The sequence below is a fragment of the Centruroides sculpturatus genome, unplaced genomic scaffold, assembly GCF_000671375.1.
Source record: "Centruroides sculpturatus isolate CEXI.00-Female unplaced genomic scaffold, Cexi_2.0 scaffold930, whole genome shotgun sequence".
Lineage (NCBI taxonomy): Eukaryota > Metazoa > Arthropoda > Arachnida > Scorpiones > Buthidae > Centruroides > Centruroides sculpturatus.
Genome location: NW_019385100.1, coordinates 113,620 through 132,237, shown reverse-complemented (window position 1 = coordinate 132,237; position 18,618 = coordinate 113,620). Strand labels below are relative to the sequence as shown.

Sequence of the window (18,618 nt, the reverse complement as noted above, 5' to 3'; positions counted from 1 at the left end):
TACATCTGAACTTGCAATCTATTCTGATCATTAATTTTTGTCATTTTCAATATGTTTCACATATTTAGTATCAGAGTTCTGTTGTTCAACAGAAAATTCTTAGATACAAAAACTCATATCTTTACATTCAGATTTTCGTATAAAATTTCAAAATACAAGTTCTCGCAAGTCACTATTTATTTATAATTATATTTTATAATATATTATATAATACAATGCTTAAATATAAGCATTTACCTAACTTTTTAAATTTTGTTAAAATATGTTAATTATTATCCAATTATCATATGTTATTTTTAGTAATATGCTTTACTATTGTATATTATTGAAACATATTAATGATGATTTGATAAAGTTTATCATTTTCTTAATCTAATGTATAATGATGTAGATGTTAAATAGATGTATTAAATAAATTATAAATTTTAACTAGTTTATTGCACATTGGTAGTGATTTACTAAAACAATATGGCAGTTGTTTTTTATTGTCTTGTCTTGATATTCAAAATATTAAAACTAAACTCTTCATTTAACTAGTTTAAATATGATATAGATTTAATTTAATTAATAATCAGATAACAATATGGTACGTTCTTTCAAAACTGTGACAAAATATTTTTATAAATTAAAAATTCATTTGGACTTTATAATATTATTAAAGCTTCTACAGATCAATAATATGCTTAAAAATTTAATAGAGTAATTAAACTTACTTTTAATATTCACATTGAGCATATCCCATTCAGGAGAGTTGGAATTTGCATTGAATTCTAAGTGATAAGCTTTAGTTTCTGGTTTGCATTCAAACAAAAAGTCAGAATCAAAGTTAAAATAGGAGGAAACAAATTTATGCTTAACATCAATATAGTCACAAGTTTCTTTTTCTCCCCAAAGAAAATTCATATGGTATTCAGATCTTTTATCATTTCCACGATAAAGGATATCATTATAACTTATCCATTTATTAATCCAAGTTTGTCTGCTTCCAGTAACAGCTTTGATTTCTCTTCGAAAATTATTGATTGTGTTAAATAGAGTAAATGATAATTCAGAACCTTCTGAATCAAACCTGAAACAAATATTTTATAAATTAACTATTTAAAAATTTATTTTAAATAGTTTATATAAAATATTTTATATAAATGAGTATATAAAATTAAATCTGACCTAATAAAAAAATTCATCTAAAACAATACATTTAATATCCAAAATTTATTAAATTAAAATATTTTATAGATTTTAATTTATATATTGTAAAGAAAAAAAAAATAATAATAACTTGTAAAATATTTATATATCAACTAATTAAATGCTAAATAAAAAATTGTCATTAACATAAATTTAAATAAAGAATTAAAAACTAACAATTTATTTATTTTATATAAACACAACCAAATTTTTCAAAATTCTTTAATTTTTATTTTTTCTAACAATAATAATTATTAATATCAATATTTCATTTACAAAAATAAAAAATTTACTAAATATTTTATTTATTCAAAAATCTATTTATAATTTAATATAGTTAACTTTATTAAAAAATAAGTTAATTCCAATAAAACAATTTTTAAAAATAAATTATAACTTTTAACAAATTTCCAAATTTTTAAAACTCAAAAACTGATGTAAAAACCAAAATAATAAATCAAACTGTATAATTAATGTTATTTATTTATTTTGTTTAATTTAGACAAGATTTAGATACCGTATGTCATTCTAAACAATTTTTCCATTTTATCATTAATATTTTCTCCTCAACTTTAGAAGTTTTATATTTTATAGAATAAGTTACACATTGGACATTCTTTTATTGTATTACTGATAAAATAAATTATTCCATTTAATTCTCTTAAATTTTTCTAATATTTTTTATTGCATAGAATCACTAAATTACTTCATTATATTCAAATACATCTCCTGATTATTTGATTAACAGAAATAACTTCATAATAAATTATTTGCATATTTCTAGTTTTTGATTTTGACATTTTGTTCTCTTATACTTTGATCCATTGGTTGGATTGAAATTTATATATAACATTTGTAAATACATTTCACATTGCCAATTATACAGTTTAATTAGTCCATCTTTAACAATGGTGAAATTTAAATAACACAGATTTTTTTGGCCATCCTTAAGCATGAAGATCCATGCTTAAGGATGTCTTGTTCAACAGTCCACACTTGAGGATAACTCATTAACTAGGCTGAAACATTTGTTATTCAAATTTTACTACTGTTAAAGGTGAATAAATTAATCAAGAAAGGAAGAAATTATCGCAAAGATGTTAATTATGTATAAATATCACTATATTTGCATGTGCTTTCGACGTATTATAAGGCGTCGTCGCATCACTGCCTGCATTGCTGCATTTTTAGACAACACATGTTATTTCTACCAATCACTCCATGACCAAGTCTCAGGAGGCTTCTATGCAATAACAGGGATGTTGCCTCCATACTATAGAAGTCTGGGGTATATTCTATCCCATTAGAAAACATATCTGGCATTTGCACCCACTACATAGGAGCAACAACTAGAATGTTATCTTGCCACATCTCTGAACATCAACATTCCATCAGGACAGGCAGGTGTGACACTGAGCTAGCTAGGATGGTGTTACAACAACAACATACCCAACTGTGGGACCATGTGGCAATGCTCAGGTATTGTGATCAGAGGAGCCTGGTATATGTTTGGGAGGCCTTCCTTACTGTATTATCAAATCCATGCAACTCCCCCATGCTTGAGTTGCCTGCAATGTGGGTCAGCCTGTATAAAAGATTAAAACATCGTCTCTAGCTCCACTCTCAGGGCTTATTCAACACATCATGGTGCATGTGCATTGTCATCATGCACGCACCATTAATTCAAATTCTTTATGTTTTTATTCTAAATTTGGTTTGTTCTAAAGAACTAATGCTATTAGTCTTAATTCAAAATGTTTGTTCGAAAGATTTATTTGAGTTTGTGTTCTGCCTGAGGATGACGCCTTATAATATGTTGAAAGCACTTGCAAATATAGCAATATTTATATGTAATTAACACCTTTGTTATAATTTCTTCCTTTCACGCTTAAACAAAAGATTGACGTGATATCCAACCCTTGAATTCAATTAACTTACAAGGTGAATAAATTAAGTTGAGTAACCACAATGGCTAGATCACCTTTATTAATGCCAGTTATAATCTATTCTGATCATTAATTTTTGTCATTTTCAATATGTTTCACATATTTAGTATCAGAGTTCTGTTGTTCAACAGAAAATTCTTAGATACAAAAACTCATATCTTTACATTCAGATTTTCGTATAAAATTTCAAAATACAAGTTCTCGCAAGTCAACTTTTGAAAAGAACAGTCATNTTATATTTGAGAAAAACTATAAGTTTTAATTAAATTTTTTTATATTATAAGAAAGAAACTTTATGAAAAATATTTACCTCCTACTGTATATGCTTCATAGTTATAAAATAAGTGATGTGCATTAACAATAATTATTTCTTTGATATTATAAAGCATTTCAACAGTAGGTTCTACAAATGGATTGAGAAGATGTCGAATTTCTTTCAAATTTTCTTCAGCCTGACTATACATTCTTTTAAAATATTCTTCCTGTAAAATAACAAAATTTATATTTCAAAAATTGGTAGCTTTAATAACATTATTTACCATAATTTTATGCAATTTCATTAAAGCTTGAGGCCTCATATAACCTTCATAAATTGCTAGAATGGTAATAAAAAGCTTTTCATAACCCATACTACAGTACCATATACCCTACATCAGTGGTTCTCAAACTTTTTGACTGGCTAGCCAAACTGTAGATAGGTAAGCCACAAATATTTTGTATATTCCAAATATACAAAAAGTAGGTCTATTTCTATCATAATTGATGTGTCAAAAATTTTTACAAGCTGGGTTAATGTGTATTGAGGGCTGGATTTGGCCAGGAGACATTTGGACACCACTGTTCTACATCATTGAACACTTGTCATCATGCAGTGTAGAAGACATCTCAAATATTCTGTTTCTTCCATTTTATTTACATCAGCTCTTCATTAGATGTAATTATAGAAAAGACTGTGACCCTAAGTGGCTCTTCAAACACCAAATTTGAAGAGCCATTTATGGTCAAGATAAATTCATGATGGTTTATCTGTATGTTTCCTGATTATTCATTGCTCTTTCCAATAATTTTCAGATGTTTCAACCCCAAATCCTTTCTCATTTCTTTCCGTTTAATCACTTTTCAGAACTCATAACATTTCTTGCAAATTTTTCCTTAATTTCTAGAATTCTTCATTTAAATAGTGCCTGAACTGTAATTTATGGAATTGAATCAATTACAAACAAAATCTTAGTTTGATTCTATAAATTTCTGCATTTGTTTTAAAAAACATATAAATATTTATAACTTGCTCATCTATATGCTGTATTAAAAAACGCTTTACATCAATTATTACTAAGTATTCTATTAATTAAAACACATTAAATAGTACATAATATATAATATTTTTTAAATTCTATATAACACTTTTTTTGTTAATGTTGTAAATTGGCTGTCTGGAGAATGTTTTTAAAATATAAAAATTACACTAATTTAAATTACCTCTCTTCTTGTAATTTTTCTAAGAGATTTCATAATTTGTTTAATAGGATGATTACGATCTCTTTTAACTGAATGAATTCTAGTTTTCAGTATTTCTATTTTAGAATGAAGCCATCTTCCAAACTTATACAATGATTTTAAATCTACATGGCCTTTTGTTGATATCTTGAATGGAGTTACTAATTTCAGTAAAATTTTCCCACGATTATACACTTTTTCAGGATTTCTCTGTAAATAATAATAATTTGTATTGTAAAAATAAAAAGAATATGTATGTGATTTAGATACAAATTGTTTTTTATAAACAGCAAAGTAAACAATCACAAATAATAATAATTTTTATGCTTATAAGTTTTCCTAATAGAATCAATTTTATAATGATTACATTTTAATAGGCTATTGTATTTTAGTAATTTTAACTATTTTCAATGGCAATCCAAAATATCTAAAGTTATCAAAATGTGATTGCTTCAACTGTTTAGCAAATTTACAGTCAATAAAAAATAAAATTTTAAATTATTCATTTAAAATTAAAAACAAAACTTTACTCTAAATTAAAATACAAGTTTAAAATAGATTTTCATATATCACACTCTTCATTTTAAATACATAATATGCATATAATTTATGATGGCAACCATCTTAACTTCAGTTTTCAGCACTCAGCATCTCACTGTACTAGTAGTGTGCAGTGGCTAACTTAAAACAGAAATAGCTTAACCATCTTTTAACAAAGTGGCTTTAAGTGGTTTTATCAGAAAATAAGCCCAATATGTACAACAAAATAGATTACATTTAACTGCTATGTAAATAATCACAAGAATTATCCAGGAAAATACAAAAATCTGTCTGTCTTTTAGCATGATTACAATATTACAGTACAGTACTGTATTTTATTATCCTATTACATAAGTACGGTATATTAATAGAAGCTATTTGTGAAATTGGTTTTGTTTCATACCCGAATGTTAGTTTGTGTACAAAACTTTTTAACTTTTTTGATTTTCAATTTTGGATTTAACTTTTAAATATGGAGAGCTTTTATTTTTAATATGCAAAGTCAGAATCTCAATTCAGCATCCTCTATTGTGAGTAGAGTGATTGATGCGGGATAATACAGGGCTACAGGGTGTTTCAAAAAGAATCATCCAATTTAAAAATTCATAACTATTCACCTTTTAATCTATTTCGATCAAACAATGTACTGTTAGAAAGAGGAAATTCTCGAGTTTTACGCAATTACTGATTGGAAGCACCACATGCTTTGTTCACCTGTCACTTCCATATTTTCGGGAATCATATATCTTGATATGCTTGAAAACTGGCTTTTCTCACAGTTAAGCACTGATTCAGATGACTTCATTTTCCAGTAGGACAGGGCACCACCACACTGGAGCCTGGAAGTTCAAGAATTTTTTAACACACAGATTCCCCAACAATGGATCAAATGTATGGGACCTAATGATTCAGTTTTACATAACTGGCTTCCTAGGTCACCGGACCTCGTGGTTTGTGATTTTTTCTCATGGGGGATAAAAGACTCTGTTTATGTCCCTCCTCTTCCAGCTACAGTGGTCGAACTGCAAAACCACAAAACAGCAGTGGTGACAGCAGTGGATCCAGACATGCTTGCAAAAATTTAGGACGAATTTCACTACCATTTGGACATATACTAAACATCTAAAGGGTTATTGAACACCTATGATTTAGTATGTAAAAAACTTGGAGATTAGCCTTGTAATATAAAATTAATCTTAAGTATGTATCTTTATTACATTTCATAATATAATCATTTTAAATCAGATGATTCTTTTTGAAATATTATCCCACATCAATCATTCTAAAAGAACTATAAAAGTTTTACTTAAAGATAAAGGAGGAAAAAGAAAAACAAGCTATTATGCAATAAATTTATATATAGATATTTATTTATCTTGTAGCAAATGCTACCTTCCACATCTGAACTGTTGTGACAACAAGCAACAAACCTCAGGTGGTATGCATTATCAGTTCCAAAAACAAGTCCAAACACATCCAGTGAGCATCATTAGTAGTTGTTAGTTGTTAGCCATGACAACCAGACTAATGTATAGATTTTGCAATGAAGACAATAAACTTAGCAGTTGTGTTATAACCTTTGTGTCATTCATTCTATCATGAATATTGACAAAAATAAGACAACAGTAGTAGAACCACTACATTTGGTGAGCCGGACTAGAAACGTAATTCAACTAAGAAGAAGAACAAAATCCACCTTTTGAGAATCTTCATCAGGTATGTTGTTCCTCTTTCCTCAAAACACCTCAGTCGTTGGATCATGGCCAAGACTGATGCAGTAAAAAACCCTCCATACAATTTTCCTGACCCAGTCTTATGGTTTTACATGTGTGAAAGCACATTTGCATTTGTATCCCCAAAGCCAATCATGGAAAGTGCCACAAAGTTCAACTATGTTGTGTCTCATTTACCACCAGAAGTTGTATCAATGGTTAGAGACATTATCATCCCTCCAGACTGTACGAACCTGTACAGTCACATAAAGGTGGAACTTATCAAATGATCTGGAAAATCATCTCAACAGGTGATATGAAAACTATTGGTATGAGAATAGCTATGAGATCACAAATCCTCCAAACTACTACATGTTTTGGCTGTCAGGCAGCAAATTTTCAAATTTTGGATGCAGTTATGCTAGAATTAGTCATACAACACCTTCCAACTTCCATCCAGTCTATCCTAGCTGCCACTACTTCACTCAATGTAGACAAAGCAGCAGAAGTAGCAGACCGCATGATGGAAGTAACCCCAGCAACAATAGCTTCAGTATCACAACCAAAGAAATCCAATACCATAACCAGCAAAATACTAGTTGAAATAGACAAACTCAACAAGTGAATCAATAAACTAATGCAGGCACATCTGGATCACAGTGTCCATTTCCCTTGACTCTCCCGCAACAGTTCAACCTGCCATAGTATCAACAACTATTGCTGATACCACAAATGTTTCAGCACAAAGGCACAAAAATGTACTCCACCATGTAGCTTTTCAACAAACAAGAGTGGTGAAACAAGAGACAACATGCACTTTGCCAGAACAATCTCATTGCCTGTTCATACTAGACAAGAGAACGAACATTAACTTTCTCATCAAGTTCCAACATATCAATCTTTCCAGCCTCTTCATTACAAAAGAAATGCACACCTCAAATGACCTTGATGACAGCAAGCACAACTGCAATTCATGTCTACAATTAGCAAACACTCACTCTCAATTTTGGGTTAAAAAAATTTTTCTCTGGAAATTCCTTATTGGCAACATGTCAATGGCAATAATAGGTACCAATATCTTGTATCATTTCCCTCTGGTACCAAATCTTAGACACAAGTGTCTCACAGATGTTCGGACACAGGTAAACTCTCCAGGCAAATTATTAGAAAACCTTCATCCTTTCCAATAAAGTAACAACTGGCAACTCCATATTTCATAAGATATTGGAAGAATTTCCTGAGATCACCAAACCACCATGTCCTAATCAACCTATGAAACACAACATTGTACATCATATAAAAACCAGCAGTCCACCCATAACTGTGAAACCATTCCTAATACCTGACAGGCTTAAAATCACCAAGGCCAAATTCAACAAGATGATAACTCTCAGCCATATGCAAACATTTAAAAGCAATTACACATCGCTGCTCCACATGGTTACCAAAAAAAACAGTTCAGATTGGCGATCCATGGGTGATTATCATGCCCTAAATGCACAAACCATAAAGGACAGATATGATGTAGATCTGGATTATTTAATTAAATTTATAAATATGAAAAACAACAAACTGCTTTATTGGAACAAACATAACAAAAAAGAAACCTAATGTTTCAAATTCATTACTTCATCTTTAGGGAAAGTTATTGAAAAAAATCTTAAATATTTTCACACACTTGTTAAAGAAGCCCACCTCTTCCTATCATGAAACCATTTAGCTAAACATATTGTTAAGATTAATCATATTTTTGTAGGCTGCGCTTAAGTTGAGCGCCACCTGTGTTTTTTTTTTGTATAAAAATTCCAAGTCGGATGTGTGTAAGCAATAAGCGTTCTCATTGATTAATCCCTCCATTTTTCTTGATTCATTCACGGTTACACGAAAATACAACACATATGCTAATCACCAGAAGTCCAAAAAGAAAAGATATTGAATTTATATAATTTAAGAAATTGAACTTTTATTCATTACTGGTGTATAACTATATAAGAAAACTAATAAAGTCATTAGTTTTCTTTAAACTTTTTGTTTTGAGGGATTGTTTGTTTAAAAACAAAAAAGCTTTTTGTTTTTAAATTCTGTCTGAAATGAATTTAAAAACTTGTTATTTCTTATAAAACTTTAGTACATTTTAAAACAAACATTATGTTTAATGTGTATTTATGATAATTATAAATTATTTTTAAGATTAATGATCAANGTGTATATATATATATATATATATACAGCATTTGGTGTATATACCAGTTATATATATATATAACTGATATATACACCAAATGCTGCACCTTCCCACACATCTGTCTACTCATAGGCCACATCCCAAATCACAAAAGACAATGGCAGGTGTCCACTGGAGACCACTACTAAATCCTTGCACTTACAGGAACACTATTGTCATTATCCTGCCTTACTGCTTGCAGAGGTCCAGAGATTGTTTCATAATCACCAGGCAATATGGCTGGAGCTTTGTGCAGAATCCTTCCATCAAAAACATAATAAATATGAAAAGAAAAAAAAAAAATTCAGCCTCTCCTATTTTTATCAACTAGTGATTCAGTTCTGCTTGATCACAAGCACCATATACATTCATTTATTCATTGTTTATTGACATACCATAGTACATACCCAGTTCTGCGTGATGCATTACCGGGTTACAGTTACAGTAAATTGTAAGTATTACAATGTAGGAGAAAGAATTATACAGTAGGTAATGGTGATGAAGAGAATGTAAGATACAATAAAATACAAATTAGGAAGATACAGGTTATGTGGTGGTACAGCAATATAATACAAAGGCTTAAACTCTAACATAGAATATATAAAATATACAATGAGTGTAACAGATGAACGTATTAGACAAGTCACATAGACCAAGTAGAGCCCAACAAGTGGAGGAAGAGTTGAACGTACATTAGAAATAATGCGTGGAAGGTATATACAAATATGTACACGATACAAGAATCAGAAGTTGCCAATGGAGAGCACAAGATTTTACTGGTGAAGAACATCCTAGGCAGTAGCCTGAAGTTCAGAAAATGGATTAGCTGATGGTGTTGGTATGAAACAGTTTATTTTGAGTCTTGGCAAGTCTCGTGAGGGCGATGTATAGTTCCTTGTTCCTCAGAAGGTCAGAAGGCCTACATGGCCAGCTGATGTTAAGTTTATTCAAGAGTAGGATGAGGTCCAAACGTTCATGCTCCAGGGTGGGGCAGTCAAAAATGTCTGCCCCACCCTGGAGCATGTCCCATCATCCACATTGCATGTAGGGCAGGTTGTAGAGATTCTGCCAGTGAACATGGAGAGATATGTTGCAAACTTTCCGTGGTTGGTGATAAGTTGCGTGGCATAATAATTGGGGGTAAACCAGTCCAGGGCATGGAAGTGACGTAGATCAGGAATAAAGCTGTGTGTAATACTATTTTTGTCCACAGTCCAGATGTTTTGCCACTGTGTTAAGGTATCCTCCTCAAGTAGGTGTCTGATAGTATGTTTGCTTAATTTGCGATAGGCAACTGGAAGAGTGTTGTCCTCAGTAGCCAACTTAGCCAGGGCATCAGCTCTTTCATTGCCAGCTGTGCCCTGGTGGGCCCAAATCCAGCAGATGTTGATCTTGTTGTCTGAGTGATGAATCTGGTGTCTGATCTCAGTGGCAAGTAGCACCATATACAGTCAACCCCCCTATAACACTGTTGATTATTCCATTTTATATGAATTCCATGTTGTACAAGTCACTTAGATATATGTGTGCTGGGCTGTGAACAGCTCACATATTTGTAAAATCTAAATGACTCATACAACATGGAATTCATATAAAATGGAATAATCAACAGTGTTATAGGGAGGGTCGACTGTATACAGATAAAAGTGCAGCAAAACATTTATGGATTTGCTAAAAAGGAAATAAAGATAGAAACAGCAGCATTGGAAATTGATGATTGGCATGATATTTCTATGAATAGCCCATACTGGAAATAAGAGGACAAAGCCCCCCTAAGAGATTTACAATAGTTTAGAAAAATTGCTGCCAGATTGCTAACTGGCTAGAAATATTACTAAATTTGGTAATAAACTGCCAGACCTGTCAACAGTGCTCAGATGATAGTTATGAAGTGCCCCCTACCAATTGCCACTCTGTAAAAATGACAACCACCTTAAGTCACGGTTCCATTGGTGAAGAATCACATATAGAGTATTCAGGATGCCTCAGGTTAAATATATTTATACAATAATAATAGAAAATTTATGTTAGTTGTAAAATAAGAATTTCAAAATAAGGAATCATAAAGTAAGGATGTGATGTATAACATGTATCAACTGAATATAAATATATATTGATATTTAAAAAGTGATATGATTTTTGTCCAATAAGCCATCAATTTTAATTTTCATTACCATAATGACATTGATATCAATAAGTATAATGTTTAGTATATATTATAATGTATGCACACTATTGTAAAGTTATTTTTTACTTAAACTTTACATTAGTTTTTGCTTTGTTATGATTATTTACATAAATATTTCTTATAAAATATTCTTGAAAAAATAATTACTAAATCATCTTACATTTTCTCTATTAGACCATACAATTATACACAGAATGTGATCTAATGGAGAAAATATTATGTAATTCTATGTGATTATGAACTACAGCTCTTAATCATGTACAACCACATATACAAAAAAAAATACAGTGGGTGATTGGTTAACGAACATAATCCGTTCCAAGACTTTGTTCGCTATCCGAATTGTTCGTTAACCGATTATCGNTAACAATAATAATTATTAATATCAATATTTCATTTACAAAAATAAAAAATTTACTAAATATTTTATTTATTCAAAAATCTATTTATAATTTAATATAGTTAACTTTATTAAAAAATAAGTTAATTCCAATAAAACAATTTTTAAAAATAAATTATAACTTTTAACAAATTTCCAAATTTTTAAAACTCAAAAACTGATGTAAAAACCAAAATAATAAATCAAACTGTATAATTAATGTTATTTATTTATTTTGTTTAATTTAGACAAGATTTAGATACCGTATGTCATTCTAAACAATTTTTCCATTTTATCATTAATATTTTCTCCTCAACTTTAGAAGTTTTATATTTTATAGAATAAGTTACACATTGGACATTCTTTTATTGTATTACTGATAAAATAAATTATTCCATTCAATTCTCTTAAATTTTTCTAATATTTTTTATTGCATAGAATCACTAAATTACTTCATTATATTCAAATACATCTCCTGATTATTTGATTAACAGAAATAACTTCATAATAAATTATTTGCATATTTCTAGTTTTTGATTTTGACATTTTGTTCTCTTATACTTTGATCCATTGGTTGGATTGAAATTTATATATAACATTTGTAAATACATTTCACATTGCCAATTATACAGTTTAATTAGTCCATCTTTAACAATGGTGAAATTTAAATAACACAGATTTTTTTGGCCATCCTTAAGCATGAAGATCCATGCTTAAGGATGTCTTGTTCAACAGTCCACACTTGAGGATAACTCATTAACTAGGCTGAAACATTTGTTATTCAAATTTTACTACTGTTAAAGGTGAATAAATTAATCAAGAAAGGAAGAAATTATCGCAAAGATGTTAATTATGTATAAATATCACTATATTTGCATGTGCTTTCGACGTATTATAAGGCGTCGTCGCATCACTGCCTGCATTGCTGCATTTTTAGACAACACATGTTATTTCTACCAATCACTCCATGACCAAGTCTCAGGAGGCTTCTATGCAATAACAGGGATGTTGCCTCCATACTATAGAAGTCTGGGGTATATTCTATCCCATTAGAAAACATATCTGGCATTTGCACCCACTACATAGGAGCAACAACTAGAATGTTATCTTGCCACATCTCTGAACATCAACATTCCATCAGGACAGGCAGGTGTGACACTGAGCTAGCTAGGATGGTGTTACAACAATAACATACCCAACTGTGGGACCATGTGGCAATGCTCAGGTATTGTGATCAGAGGAGCCTGGTATATGTTTGGGAGGCCTTCCTTACTGTATTATCAAATCCATGCAACTCCCCCATGCTTGAGTTGCCTGCAATGTGGGTCAGCCTGTATAAAAGATTAAAACATCGTCTCTAGCTCCACTCTCAGGGCTTATTCAACACATCATGGTGCATGTGCATTGTCATCATGCACGCACCATTAATTCAAATTCTTTATGTTTTTATTCTAAATTTGGTTTGTTCTAAAGAACTAATGCTATTAGTCTTAATTCAAAATGTTTGTTCGAAAGATTTATTTGAGTTTGTGTTCTGCCTGAGGATGACGCCTTATAATATGTTGAAAGCACTTGCAAATATAGCAATATTTATATGTAATTAACACCTTTGTTATAATTTCTTCCTTTCACGCTTAAACAAAAGATTGACGTGATATCCAACCCTTGAATTCAATTAACTTACAAGGTGAATAAATTAAGTTGAGTAACCACAATGGCTAGATCACCTTTATTAATGCCAGTTATAATCTATTCTGATCATTAATTTTTGTCATTTTCAATATGTTTCACATATTTAGTATCAGAGTTCTGTTGTTCAACAGAAAATTCTTAGATACAAAAACTCATATCTTTACATTCAGATTTTCGTATAAAATTTCAAAATACAAGTTCTCGCAAGTCAACTTTTGAAAAGAACAGCCATTTTCTAAATATCTAATTTTTCTTTTTTCTTATAAAATGTTTCAATTACAATTGCTTATTATTTTTAACAGATTCACAGACATATATAAAAATTTTGAGTTGTGATTCTCAAAATTAATAATGCTAACTTGTCAAAAATTTCTTTTAATATTTTCTAAATTTCACTAAATATTTTCTTTAACTTAGATTATTAAGCATACATATTACTAGTCTAAAATATTTGTATAATTTCAATAAAAATATTCTGTAGTTATTTTTGAATTACATCAAATTATTTTAAATTAACTGGCCAATCAATCAGATTATTTATTTTAAATTCTTTTAAATGATGATTATTAAATGTAGTAATATAAAACTTTTAAAATTTGTTATTAATTCTTATTTTCAATTCCTAAAAACTGATAAAAATATCTTGTAGTAGAAAATTAAAGAATAGCAAAAAAACAAATAAATTATGATCTTTATCTGACATATTGAATTTAACTAAAGAATAGTAGAATAACAGTAAATTATATATTTATAAAAATTAAAAAATATATATATTTATAGAAAATAATGTACAAAACAAAAAAAATGTTACATTGTCATAAATAAAATAATTTACACTAAAAATAAGTGTAAATTATTTTATTTATGAAGATGTATCATTTTTATCTGGAATTTTATCAACTTTAATATTCAAATTAATAAAAATCCAAGTATATTTCATTTTAGAAAATAATGAATTACATTTTCTAAATCTAGAGTTTAAGTTACTTAAATTTTTCTAAAAGTCAAGTTCATCTTTTACTTGCTTTTCTGAATTCTAAAATTATAATCAAATGTTTAATCAATTATTCTAGACATTACTGTTGAATGTCTACAATAAATTCTTAATAATTCTAATGTAAAATATAATACTTCAAATTTATAGATATGCATTAAGTGTTTTTTTTAAAAAGAATCTTTCATACCATTGAACACCACTACCTGTAGGTAACATTTTATATACTCTTAAAATATCTCCCCTAGCATTTAAAGATTCAGTTCCACTTTCAAAAGGAAAGTCTAAAGAAACATCTATATGTGTTTCTATTCCAGGAAACTTTTGATTTTTATCATGAACATAATCAGTTTGACGAAATTTCTCTGGTAATAACTGATCTTCTAATAACTTGTGTGTCATTTTTCCTTCAAATTTGACATCCCATTTCTGAATATCAAAATTATCATTTTGTGATGAATCCCATCTTCCAATCTTAAAAAGTAATTTTTTACATTAATTAAAAAGAATCATCCAAAAGTCTAATATGAAAGTAAAATTTTAAAAAACTATACTCACACAAGATTCTCCATTTTCATTCAATGGAATCATCTTTATTCTTGATAACGTAAGTGTCCATAAGTGTTTAAAATCATTTGAATCTCTTTCAAAATGCATATTCCATGAATATTGTGGAATTTCTATATCAAATGTATGAATATCTCTTTGATGATCTCTGTTTCCACTTTTCCAGCCATTATATGAAACATTCATAAAAGTCTATTTTGAGAATACAATAATATTTAACAAACTATGAATTTATTTTAATTTTTTTCAAGTATAAATTCATAATCATTATTATACTTACTAAACAGTTGCCAGATAATTTTTCTGTTACAGTTGAATTTGTATTAATTTTATAACGACCAGGCATTTGAATTCTGTGAGTAAGTACTTGCAAAGTTCTTTTGGGAGTTTCAATTATACTTACAATGTCATGAATCATTTGCCCATGTCCAATCTTTGACATCTCTAAATTTGTTTCAAACTTTATCCAAGCTTTTTTATCTGATTCCCAAAATGTACTGGGTAGAATATTAGATGGCCAATTCCAGTAGCCTTGCAAACTAAAATTTAAAATTAATTTTTATTTTATTTAAATATGAATGCAATATGTTATTATTATTTACAAGATGCAAACAATAATAAAAACAAAGAATTCTATTTATAATAAATAATCTCACTTTTCAATAGATAAAAGTGCTTCCACTTTTGTTGTATGATTTTGAACATTCATTTTTGATATCCATTGGTAAGTGTTATAAGGAGTTCTCAAATCAATAGTTCTTTCTCGTATTTTAGCTATAAATTCTTTGGTTGCATGCCCTCTTCCTTTTGGTATTATTTTTGATTCTATCTTTTCTTTTAACTAAAATAATAATAATAATTAAAAATACAAAATTAAATGTTTAATTTGTTTATATAATTGTAATCTTAATAGCATCAAGAAATTTTTAATGTAAAAGATTTGATACTGTCCTGAAATTCTGTATAATTTTATTACTTTATACTATTGAAGATTGTTAATATATTAACATTACAAGAATAATAATTTTTTAATATAAATGTTTAAATACATAAAAATTTATTCATATAACAAAATTAAAAATTTTAAATTACTAACATTATAATTCATTTCATATTTCTTATTTTTACTGAAATGTAAAATCCAATAATGCTTTATTCCAGTTTCATCTTCATCTTCATCATTAATTATAGAACGTTTTGCAGATATTGTCAAATCTGGTAATTCTGGTATGATTACTTCAAACTGGCCTTCTTTTGTTTCCATATTAAAGTTAAAATCAACATTTGTTTCCCTAGTATACTTTGTGCCTGAAAAAAATTTTATTAATTATAATTATTTCATAATCTAAATCAGTGTTTCACAAAGTGTTTCCCATGTATATCCTTGGGGTATATGGCAATTTTTAGCTACATACTACTGACAGAATCATCATTAAGAAAAAAATATTTTAGTAACTAATTGTTTTAAAATGTATATATTTTCCAATAAATTATATATATCATACAAGTTCTTCTACTCAATTGCTACATTTGGGTAGTTTACAAACTCTTTTTTGACAAGTCCTTGTCAAAAAAGAGTTTGTACTAAGTAAAAAGAGTAACTTAGTACTTATGAAAATTTAAGGATGAGTACACAGATGTCAAAACTTTGGAAAACACTGATCTAACAAAATGTTTGTTCGAAAGATTTATTTGAGTTTGTGTTCTGCCTGAGGATGACGCCTTATAATATGTTGAAAGCACTTGCAAATATAGCAATATTTATATGTAATTAACACCTTTGTTATAATTTCTTCCTTTCACGCTTAAACAAAAGATTGACGTGATATCCAACCCTTGAATTCAATTAACTTACAAGGTGAATAAATTAAGTTGAGTAACCACAATGGCTAGATCACCTTTATTAATGCCAGTTATAATCTATTCTGATCATTAATTTTTGTCATTTTCAATATGTTTCACATATTTAGTATCAGAGTTCTGTTGTTCAACAGAAAATTCTTAGATACAAAAACTCATATCTTTACATTCAGATTTTCGTATAAAATTTCAAAATACAAGTTCTCGCAAGTCAACTTTTGAAAAGNATAAATATTTCAAAGACTTTGTTCGCTATCCGAATTGTTCGTTAACCGATCACCCACTGTACTTTGTTTTTTGATGTTAACAATTTAATAACTCTAAAAATGAATACACTTTAATCCTTTTACAAGTACTTTCAACAAATATTTCATATCTGTCATTTTTAAGTGAAAATTCAAAATTGAACAGATTGTTACAATTTCAAATTTTCACCTGAAGATGAAAAATGTAAAATAGTGATCAAAAGGTAATTTAATAACTTTAAAAGCTAACACACTTTAACTCTCACAAGTAATGTTAGAGTTAAAGTGTGTTAGCTTTTAAAGTTATTAAATTATTAACATTGAAAAACAGAGTTATTTTATTGTATATAATATATTTGATGTTGAGTGCCAAAGTACAGTACATCTAAGTTAAGAACCACATAATAAATAAATATGAAATATATAAAAAAATTAACATATTACCTCAGAAAGACTTTGCCATTGAAACCAATGTGGTCCTGAATAATGAAACTTAACTACATATTCATCATGGGAGGCAACATTAACTTTTATTGCTTCAACAATTCCATCTGGAAGGTTTTCTAATGCTTCAGTCATATATTCGTGAATTCCTATTTGATTTATCGCCTGCCCTATAAAAGATTTAATAAATTTAACAAGTCACACACTTATTTTTTATAAATTTTTCAAATCTTAAATTTGGTAATAAACTGCCAGACCTGTCAACAGTGCTCAGATGATAGTTATGAAGTGCCCCCTACCAATTGCCACTCTGTAAAAATGACAACCACCTTAAGTCACGGTTCCATTGGTGAAGAATCACATATAGAGTATTCAGGATGCCTCAGGTTAAATATATTTATACAATAATAATAGAAAATTTATGTTAGTTGTAAAATAAGAATTTCAAAATAAGGAATCATAAAGTAAGGATGTGATGTATAACATGTATCAACTGAATATAAATATATATTGATATTTAAAAAGTGATATGATTTTTGTCCAATAAGCCATCAATTTTAATTTTCATTACCATAATGACATTGATATCAATAAGTATAATGTTTAGTATATATTATAATGTATGCACACTATTGTAAAGTTATTTTTTACTTAAACTTTACATTAGTTTTTGCTTTGTTATGATTATTTACATAAATATTTCTTATAAAATATTCTTGAAAAAATAATTACTAAATCATTTTACATTTTCTCTATTAGACCATACAATTATACACAGAATGTGATCTAATGGAGAAAATATTATGTAATTCTATGTGATTATGAACTACAGCTCTTAATCATGTACAACCACATATACAAAAAAAAATACAGTGGGTGATTGGTTAACGAACATAATCCGTTCCAAGACTTTGTTCGCTATCCGAATTGTTCGTTAACCGATTATCGATTTACCATAGGTTTTAATGGGAATTTAATTAATTCGTTCTGGAGACCCCTAAAAATAAAAAATATATACTTTCTTACTACGTTTATTTATATGTAATAATAAAAATACATACGTACACAGTCTTGCATTTTTATTAGTCATGTTTTTTTCCGTTTGAAAGGGTTAAAGAATCTGTCTAATGTCGATTGCTTTT

General features: G+C 28.6%; 1 protein-coding gene, 1 long non-coding RNA gene and 1 pseudogene across 2 annotated transcripts in view; 1 reads left to right on the top strand and 2 right to left on the bottom strand.

The window, feature by feature from the left end:
- The window catches only part of LOC111634678, a 61,586-nt gene that overhangs the window by 15,728 nt on the left and 27,240 nt on the right, over positions 1-18,618 (bottom strand). The window contains exon 19 of the mRNA XM_023379514.1: positions 17,477-17,646. Within this exon, the coding sequence (XP_023235282.1) occupies positions 17,477-17,646 (170 nt within the window). The remainder of the gene's footprint in view (positions 1-17,476; positions 17,647-18,618) is intronic.
- Positions 3,478-4,836, bottom strand: LOC111634681. The gene is made up of 2 exons (XR_002758260.1): positions 4,614-4,836; positions 3,478-3,616 (listed from the first exon to the last, which is right to left on the bottom strand). It is a non-coding gene; the product is annotated as an uncharacterized LOC111634681 (long non-coding RNA).
- On the top strand, positions 5,237-7,970 carry LOC111634680 (annotated as a pseudogene).